The 10052-nt window shown below is 50.8% G+C and overlaps 1 protein-coding gene across 3 annotated transcripts; it reads left to right on the forward strand.

The window, feature by feature from the left end:
* Positions 1–8017: 8017 nt before the first annotated feature.
* On the forward strand, positions 8018–9747 carry LOC123089868 (chaperone protein DnaJ). 3 transcript variants are annotated; one of them, XM_044511425.1, is made up of 5 exons: positions 8018–8379; positions 8521–8617; positions 8868–8935; positions 9077–9133; positions 9250–9747. In XM_044511425.1, exons 1-5 carry the CDS (start codon positions 8377–8379, stop codon positions 9409–9411), a joined length of 387 nt encoding a protein of 128 aa, XP_044367360.1. In that variant the 5' UTR covers positions 8018–8376; the 3' UTR covers positions 9412–9747. The 3 variants fall into 3 exon arrangements, with proteins under 3 accessions (XP_044367360.1, XP_044367361.1, XP_044367362.1); XM_044511426.1 differs by having other exon boundaries at positions 9256–9747; XM_044511427.1 differs by having other exon boundaries at positions 9259–9747.
* Positions 9748–10052: the final 305 nt, after the last annotated feature.

Below are 10052 nucleotides of genomic sequence, written 5' to 3' on the forward strand. Positions count from 1 at the left end.
GCAAAATCACCGGTGGGTCAGAAGTCCTGACCCCATCAATAATAAGGCTATCAATAAAGCACCTACGCCATCTACCATTGGCAATAGCAAAGAAATACGCCGTGGGCAAGTCCCCCTTGAGGGTCCAGTTGATAGTACCGCGTTGTTTCCAGTAAATTTCCGCCTGCCTATGAATGTTCAACAACGCCTCTTCTAAACCATATCTGGAATGCCATTCATCCGGGGACAGCCCAACTAAATCTGCACGATCGTCCAGGACGCCAATTTGAGCCACCAGCCTTGCTTTGTCGTGCCTTGACTCAGCAAAGTGGTTTTTGGACCAACCTTTAAGGAATCTACGCAGAAAATAAGAGCATTGATGCCAGTCATCCATCAGGCCAAAAGACCGACGGTGCGAAGAGAGGAAGGACAAATTTTTTTGAGCCACCAGACCATTGAACCCCTCGACTTGAAGCCAAGATGCATCAAAATGAAACCTCGATAGACCCATAGGGCGTGAACCATCATCTAGAATCAGAGGTGTATGATCAGAGCCCACACTGGCAAGGGCCTTAAGACTAGCATTAGGGAAAAGGGGGTCCCATCTCGGGAAAACAAAAACTCTGTCAAGGACTGAGCGAATGGGGGGGGGGGTTGATGATTAGACCACGTGTACCGGGCTCCGACCCTAGGTATCTCACGAATAGCCATATCCCTAATGAAGGCATTGAAAGCATCAGCCAAGGGCCACGAGAAGTTAGGAGAGCTCTTGTCAGAGGGACACCGAAGCAGATTAAAATCACCCCCAATCAACAGAGGGAGCTGGCAAGATTCGATCTTAATACTAAGCTCATCTAAAAAATCATAAGACATTGCATGGTCAGTCGGACCATAAACCACCAAAATTTCCACCAAGGAGTTGATCGATCGAATGGAGACCACCGTGCTTGCCCAAAAAATGCCATGGTCGAAAGCCACGAAATCAAAAGTATATTTTTTGGACCCAAGTAAAAAACCACCCGAGTGACCAACCGAGGCCACATAATTCCAATGCAATCTATCTATCCCAGCAATAGCCGATAACTCACTAGTAGAAAAGGACGATTTGAAAGTCTCAACAAGGCTAATAAAATCTACATTCTCAGACCGAACTAGGTCCTTAAGTTGGTCTCTGCGCCCCCTAGCACAGAAACCTCTAATGTTCCAGAAAAATGCCTTCATTTATACGACAAGTTTTTGATACGGAGACTCGACCTGCTAGGGGCAATGCAGGATTTTGAACGTTTCCCTACCCCGCGTTTAGAGACCTTCGAGGGAGCATGACTCCTATCATCTACCCCCTCTTCCCCACCAGCCACCACCAATGGGGCGCCAGAGCCCTCCCTGGCCTCCTTGGCTTTCGCAATATCCGCCTGAGCGATTTCATTAGCCCTAATAATATCAAGAATAGACGAAGGAGAACCCAAACTAGAATCTAAACAGATACCCACATCATTTAAAATATTAAGCAAGTGTTCATCCGATTGAGATGGTAGAACTAAACGAACAGGAGATGGAATCGAGGGGGGGAAGGGAAGGGTGGAAGGGACGAACCTGCAGGGCGCAGATCCCGAGCCGCCGCACGCCGAGCAGCCCGATCAACCACCCGCTCACCACTGTTGGAGACACGGCCACTCTTGCGAGCCGTGGACGCAGGTGAACGCACAGGAACAGGCCGCGCGCGACTAGGAGAAGCCGCAGCAGAAGACGGACCCGAGGCCATACCCAAATCAGCCTCCAGCCGCCGGCATAGCCCAGCCGCAGATTTCCTAGAGTCACCAGAGGCACGGCTCTTGGCAGAGAACTTCTTGACTGAGGATTTTCTTCTTCTTTTTGAGCACCGCAGTACCCGTCGGGGGAAGATCTTCAATGCCTGACAGGGAGGGAGAGGTAGGACGAGCAGGGAGGTTGGAGCACACCGCCGAGAAAGGCGTGCCCTTGGCCCCACCATCAGCTGCCTTCCCCCCACCCAGATCTGACGCCGAACCCTGGACCCCCTTGCCAGCAGGCGCGTTCTCTTTGAGCATGTCCTGATCTTCAGGGGAGAGGCCATCCCACTCCGACTGGGTGAACCGAGGATCAGTTCCTTGCATGGAGTCATCGGGGCAGCCATCCCCCTCCTTGCTCTTGTCGCCATTGTCAGAGGCTGGAGGCGGGGGAGGAGGAGGAGGCGACACCGAGCCTGAGGCCCCTTCCACCCTCACACGGAGCCGGAAGCCACTAGCCGCAGGGAAGACATCCAGGGAGCCATGAATGCACAGGAGGTCGACGCACCAAACCCGGAGCCGGGCCGGCCCCAGGATCACCAAAGATTCTTGGTCAACATCAATGGGTTTGCCAATAAGAACTCCGAAGGCCATCAGGAAAGCCGTGGTACGCATGCTCGGAGGGATATCTTCTACCAGCACCCACACATCAGACAAGGAAGAAATAGATTTTGATCCATTAGAGGCCGCTTTTACCGAGACCACAAGTTGATTCAGAGGCAGAGTGAAGCTAGAGCAAGAAGAAATCATCCGGAGGCTCTCTTTAGAGGGGAAAGTCGCTGCAAACTCGAACTCGGAGAGTTGGCGGATCTGCCAATCCCATCCACCCTCGTCCCAAACCTTAAGCTCATCTAGGAGGATCTGAGGAGAGATGCGTTTATCCTGGACGGAGATAATGCCAACATTGGACAGGGAAGGAATGGGGGCAGCCTCTGGGATCTCCCTATCAAGAGCGAAGAAAGAGCATCCAGGAAGACCGGTGCCATAATGAACAAATGAAGGAGGCTTGACACGATTCTGGCAGTCCACCGTAAGGTGGCCGTCTTCCCGGCAGATGAGACAGAAGGGAGGATTTTCACACCGCGATTGGAAGTGGCTAGGACGATGACACGCAAAGCAAGTGAGGATGGGGTTGGAGACTTGGGATTGGGAAGGGATGCGACCACGAGGAGGAGGAGGGAGGATGCCATCCCCAGCCGTAGCAGGCCCAGAGCCGGAGCCCCGCCCCGCCACGGGGCCTACGGGACGCCGGGGCGGAGCCCCCGACGCGCCTCTGGGGAAGAAACGAGACGGCCCACCACCAGCCTGAGCCCGCACCGGAGCGCCGCCCAGGGGAGCAACACCCAACGGAGGGGGCGCTAGAGCGGGCCCCGACGAACCCTCCCGACTGGCCGCCGCCGCCACCTCCCAGGGATCGGCCGCTGCCGAAGGAGCACCAGAAGCAGGGAGATGGGACGCTGACGGACCCGACCCGGAGGCGCGAGGAGACACACCAACGGACGACGCCGCCGACCCCGCCTCCGGAGCGATCGAGGCCTGAAGCTTCGTGCGGAGCGCCGCCTCAACTCCAGATCCTCATCCACATCGCCAGATCCACCACGGCCCCGCTTCTGCCCGGAAACCGCCTCACTTGAGGACGCACGGGAGCGGTCCATCGCCGCCACCACAACAAAGGGTAGGGAAAGGGGAGGAGGGGGAGCAGATCTGTCGAAGCGCCGGATTGGGAAACGGTGGCGGAGCAGATCTGAAGAGGAGGCAGGAAACCCTAGGAATGGGGGAGCCGCACCTCTCCGCACCCATAGATACCCCGACCGAGCCAAGCCCGGACCGGTACGCGGCCTAACAGAAGAGGTGGGCTGGACCTGGGCCGCCCGCAGCCCAGGGTCCATAGAAGGAAGGGGGGAATTCAGAAAGGGACGCCAGGGCCAAGGCCGAGGCCGGCCCACCAGGCCCAGCAGCACCCACCGGGGCCCGCACCATAGGAAGGGGCAACAACGCCGCCCCCGCAACCAGATCTAGGGTTGGGACCGGCGCCGGCGCCGCCACCGCACCGGAGGACGAACTAGCAGGCACGCCAGCTCGCAAACCCATCAGAGAGGATGAGGCCGACTCCGGCACAGACAGCAGCGAATCCGAACACGGAGACCAGCACGAAGCATGACGCCGCCCGCGCGAGACGCGGCGCCACCCGTCCGACTCCACGGAAGGCCGGATAGGCCGCCCCCGCCCACCGGGCGCAAACTTGGGCCGGCGAGCAGCCACCGCAGCCACAGGGGGAGAGCGAGCCGGGGACGACCGCGGAGGGGAAGAGGAAGCCTCAGAATCCGAGCCAGAGCCGTCCGAGTCGAGAGCCCAGAACTTGTTAGCCCGAAGAGGGGCGAGGAGGACAGAGCGAGGAATCGAGGCCAGAGAGCAGGAGGGGGAAGCGCGGGGTGCCGGAGCGAAGCCCAGGGGAGAACGCGGAGGGGATGGGGAGGAGGAGGGAGTACGAGGCCGGGGCGCCGCCGGAGCATCGCCCGACACCAGGGCCGCCGCGGGGGGGGGGGGGGGGGGGGGGAAGGGGAGAGCCATCCAAGTTCTTTCCTTTGAGTAGAGATATAGATGCTGTAAACAACAGACACGAAGGTCAACAGAATGGTAGTAGAACGAACAACTTATTAGAGATATTTTCTTACCCATTGATGCAAGCAGTATTCTGGCAATCCCTTTAAGCCCACATCTGCATGAGGATTTTGTGGCGTGGCACAGGAGAAAAAGCGTTTAATTTCAATCTCTTTCCGCTCTGCTTGCCCTATTGAACGGGGTCATCAGTTGGGCACACGAAGGAGAAGAGAGAGGATGGGCAAGGCGCCTCTGCTGAACCAAACCCGGTGTGGGACATTTTATGAAATCTAAAAATCCCAAGCAAGATTAAGGTGTTCCTATATATGGAAGGCTCTGCATGCATGGTACAATCTGGGCATGCATGGCGATCCTTACATCGTGGCACTTACCCGTCTAGTCACAATGTCCTATTGTCAGTTGGGTCCGAAAAATATTATTTACCTGCAAGCGTGCACCGAGTGTTTGGTCTGCTCTAGGATTACTGGATGTCATATATAGATGATGCCGTTGCATGCTGGTATGTATGGTGGCAAAGAAGGGGCTTTTGCGATTCAGGCAATGTTTGTTACCTGACAGGGGTGCTTTCAGAAAGCGACGCACCACGTGGGCGCATTAGAAAGAAAAAGAAAAGAAAAGAAAGAAGAAGCTTTCGATTCTCGTCGACAGCAACGGCGCCACAACCACAATAAAAGAAAGAAGAAGCTGATGCATGCAGTGATGCCGATGTGTGTCACGAAAATATCACCTCAACTCATCTCCAGGCTCCACATCTTCACTGCTCCGGCTCGCGCATCTCATCTCTAGTTCGACTTACAACAGGTCAGATTTATCTTCTCTCGTACGTACGTACGTACGTACCTACCCCCTCCGCAAAGAAATAGAAATATAAATGTACTTCCTTCGTCTCACATATGAACACACACGACCACGACCAGCACTTGATCATGCATGTACTTCCTTGGTCTCATAAATGGAGGGGAGGGGAAGTCGGTACAAAACATACTCCTACATGCATGCACTCTCATTTCATCTGTTGGGTGCACCTTAACTGAACACATGATTTCTATTCATACTCATACTCATACGAGCTCTAGTGTATACTAGTGTAGTGTACATTGCACCTTGGGATGGGATGGGATGGGACCCCCATGCCCTACTAGTACTACTAGTAGCCGCCCTCGTTGACCCCTGGCCCCACACATATACCTTTCCTCTCTTTGCCCCGAGACCAGTGAGGCTGGCCATAGTGGGGGTAACATAACTAGTATCATATATTTGGGACTCGCAAACATGCTTACGTGGCAGGAAATTAAAGAAGAGAGAGAGGGTCATAGTAACATAGGTAGATACCGTAACATAATAAATATTATGCTACTATGTGTTATGCATGACAATAAATGAGACCACCTATGATACTATTTTATGATACTATGCACTATGGATGTAGTATCATACATTAGTATCATATGCATGATACTAGTATATGTTACTCCCCACTATGACCAGCCTGAGGGTTATTAGTCACCTGAACACGTGCAGCAAATGGCGTACCACGTGCGACCACGTGTTCTACCACTTACTAGAGTAGAAATTAAGAACCTTTCGATTCTCCATCCGCATCCGGCGGGCCGCACGTAATCAGCAGGGATGCGTTTGGTTGCTCTCATTATTTTCGTCACTTTGCACATCTTTGCAAAAAAAAAAGGACTTAGTTGAACATATGCAGATAAAAAATCATCATCTGTATGTTTACTGGTTGCCTGCATATCCTTTTCATGTATTGTAGCAACGCTTCTACGCATGCGTTTGGTTGCTCGCATTGTTTGTGCTCGTACGATCGAGTGCACGTTGTTCGGATGCATACAAGCATAAAGTTGTGGTAACCTTGTACCCTAGTACAGGCTTCTTTCGAAGATTGAAAAATCTCCCATACTTTGGAGAGAAGCAAACCAACCGGCCGATGTGCAATTGACTATACTTATACTAGTTGACATCTTTGGTCTTCACATTTTCCCTTTCATTTTGTAAAGTTGCTTGATGAGCTTACCCACTACTACTACTCCCTCTGTCCGAAAATACTTGTCATCAAAATGAATAAAAGGGGATGTATGTAGATGTATTTTAATTCTAAATACATCTTTTTTTGTCCATTTTGATGACAAGTATTTTCGGACGGAGGAAGTACATCTTACACACGATCACACCAAGCACACCAACACCACAACACTATAATGACGATGAACTGGATGAAGATAATGAAGTTCTTCCACCCAAACTAAGAATACACCTGCAGCCAAGATAAGAGGCCAAGAGGGCAAGTCGGTTGCGCAACACACATGCATGCATGCATGCATACGTACGCTCACTATGTTGAGTTCACTGAACCTGAAGAATTAAGAAACAGTATAACGGAACTAGCTAGGAGCCTCCACGGCGCTTTGCCATCGCTAACCGTCCGATCAGTTCTAATTTGATGTCCTGATGTTTCTCTTGGGCCACTGCTCCGTGGACCTATCTAGGCCAACTGTCATTTTTTGGGCCAAGAGTGCTTATTGGGCTGGCAGGTGCGTGCCTTTAAAACGAGATCCTAGCCCAAAAGGTAGGTGTACGTGTTCATCTCAGCGGCCGTGAGCATTGCTCGTGCTTTAGTCTCTGGACTTTTGATTCTAAAAAAAAAGTCTCTGAACTTTTTTTTATGCAAGGACTTATTTGTCCCACCCGTTGAGCTAAATTGTGAGATTCTTGATCACTACTTTTCTATCTACCCGCTGGGCTAAATTGTGAGATTCTTGATCACTATATTTTGGGGTTAATTACCATCAAAAAAAATATTTGGGGTTAATGTGTGATGCACATGCGGACATTCCTAGCCTTTGGGGGTTAAGTCAGGCATGCTATGAAGTATCCGTATATATATTATCTGCAAATCAACTGTGGATAATTCGTTGGTCATGTCCGTATGCTTCTTTCGTGGTGGGGTTGACATAATAAAGTTCTTCGTTTTTGTGTCTCTCAGTTGGTGAGGTTGGGATGCCTATCTCATGTATATATAAATTAAGAAACAGTATACCGGTACAGAAAGTCTCTCATTATGTGAATAATTAAGTTATCCTTTATGTAACTTTATTTTCTTGACGTTTTTCAAATATTTACACAATATTCCAAAAAATATATACTGGCGCAGCAACGCGCGCGATCATGATCTAGTTGTTTTTCTATTCAGACGAGCTGTAGCATACGAGTACGTTGCACCTTGGGAGGGGCCCCCCATACCATGCCGACATCGTTGACTCGTGCCGACCCCACTGACCTAATTTACTACTACTACACCTTGTTGTTGTTGTTTCCATAAGAGGGCCAGCTGCATGTTCCCAAATTCGGATAGGGTTCACTCACTCACTGACCTCACCTGAGTCGGAGTGAGTGACGGAGCTGCTTTGGTTTGCAGCAACTAGTGACGAACCACAGGGGGCAACAGGTGTCCCGTTACCAGAGAGAACCATTCGACGCGATGCTGCTCGACAGACAGACAGCAACCGCACCACAGCCACAAACAGCAATGCCCACATGGTGATGCAGGGATGCCGATGCCGATGTAAGCAAGCAAGCAAGCAAGCGCGGCCACACATTGACATCGACATCGGCATCGGCCGGCCATCGGGAGAAAATATCGCCTGGGGGCCGGACGTACTACTGCGGCTGCGGCTGCCGCTAGCTAATCTAGCCTAGCCTAGCTACCACTAAGTTGCTGCTCATGTCTAGTTGGGCTGCCCGGTTGCTGGTGCAAGCGAGGAGGCGGACATAGACATACATCCCCCCGGCCTCCTGTCCTGTCCAGCCTATAAGTAGGCGGCCATGCGGTAGCTGCGGCAGACAAGCATTCGAGAGAGAAGAAGCGACTGATCAGCATCCAAGGTCGTTGGTTGGTTGCAATGGCCGGCTGCGGAGGTGGCCTGTACGCCGACGCGGAGCCTACAGGAAGCTCGCCATGGTCCGTCGCCTCCACTCATTTCCATTCCATTCCATATCTGCTCTGCTATTCTACGCTCTGTTTTTATTTTGGAACGGAGGGAGTAGATGATTCCTCTGTTTCTTCACTTGTTGCTCTGTTTGACCTAGACATGGTTGGCAGGAATGGCACCCTGACAAGTGCGCCAGCGGCAGCTCCGGGTCCGGGGGCGCGGAGGCCGCCAAGGCCAGGTTCCACAAGATCCAGGCAGCCTACGCAGGTGGTAAATTCATTGCTCTTCCTCTGGCTTTTGACGTTGACATCCATTGTTACCCTACCCTAGAGTAGAGAGAATGTGAGGCTTTGCTGCTGCTGCATACGAGTACGTACGTACGTACGTCTTGTGTCGTGGCTCTCTCTCTCTATATATATTTATTTATGTACCCACGAGCACGAGAAAGAGATGAGCCGAGAGAGAGAGGGGGGAATGTTTACGTGGTTTGTTTTGATGAACTTGAAGATGCATGCAGTTCTGTCGGACCCCAACAAGCGTATCCTCTACGACGTCGGAGCCTACGACAGCGACGCCGACGATGAGGTATGCTGATTTCTATGTATGTATGTTGCTTTCTTCTTTATTGCTACTTTTATATAAATCAAATCAATGGTAATATATACACGTCGGCCAAAGATTAGCTGGTTCACCGTGGTGCTTTAATTTTACTTATACGTATATTAGGGTGCAGGAGACATACTGGGAGACATCCTGGAGGCCATGAACCACACACCCCCACACGTAAGTAAATAGTTATAGTAGATATCATGGAGCTTTTTACCGAGCAGAGCAGAGCACTACTTACTTACTTATGAACTAGGAGTATTCACCACCATACCAATGCTAATACCATGCAGCAGCAGCAGCAGCAGGAAGACGGCGAGGGCGAGAGCTTGGAGGATCTGCACAAGCAGTTCGAGGAGCTCTTCCTCAAGCCCGACGCCTACTTCTCCAAGTCGCCGCCGCCCTCCTCCTCCTCCTCCTCCTCCTCCAATACAAGGGCCGCCGGCAGGAAGTAGGCTCCCAAGATGAATGAATCATCTTCATACGTGCAAGATCATTGTCTTGTGTTGCCTAGCTAGCTAAACTCACAAAACTCACCCAGATGATAAGTTGCTAGCCATCCACGGAGAAACAACGAAATCACCCAAATTAATGTTGAATGTTCAGCTAGCATGTAGATGTAGTATAGCCTAGTCACTAAATGAAGAATTTATTTAGGCCTAGTCATCCTCACCTGCCTAGTGGCATGCGGATGAGACCTGTCGCCATCGCGTGGAATTTTCCACCTTGTGATTGTGATTTGTACGACTACTATGCGTGAATTCAATATCATATGTGACATCTTTTCAAAAGAATACTACATACTACCTCCGTCCTGCTTTATTGATCTCTATTGTATTTTGTGTCAATTCTTGACCATAAATTTAACTAATAAAATGTTCATGCATTTCAAAAAATATTATATCATTAGAAACTATATTTAAATATGAATCCAACGATATAATTTTTTGTTCACATGCATTAACATGTTGTTAGTTAAATATTTGGTCAAAGTTTAAGACAGATTACAAACGGGACCAATAAACCAGGTCGGAGGTACTACTTTATAAGCAATTTTATCCGCATTCCGCCCTGCTCAAAACATACTTTGATAGCT

The sequence above is a fragment of the Triticum aestivum genome, chromosome 4B (genome assembly GCF_018294505.1).
Source record: "Triticum aestivum cultivar Chinese Spring chromosome 4B, IWGSC CS RefSeq v2.1, whole genome shotgun sequence".
In the NCBI taxonomy this organism is placed as follows: Eukaryota; Viridiplantae; Streptophyta; class Magnoliopsida; order Poales; family Poaceae; genus Triticum; species Triticum aestivum.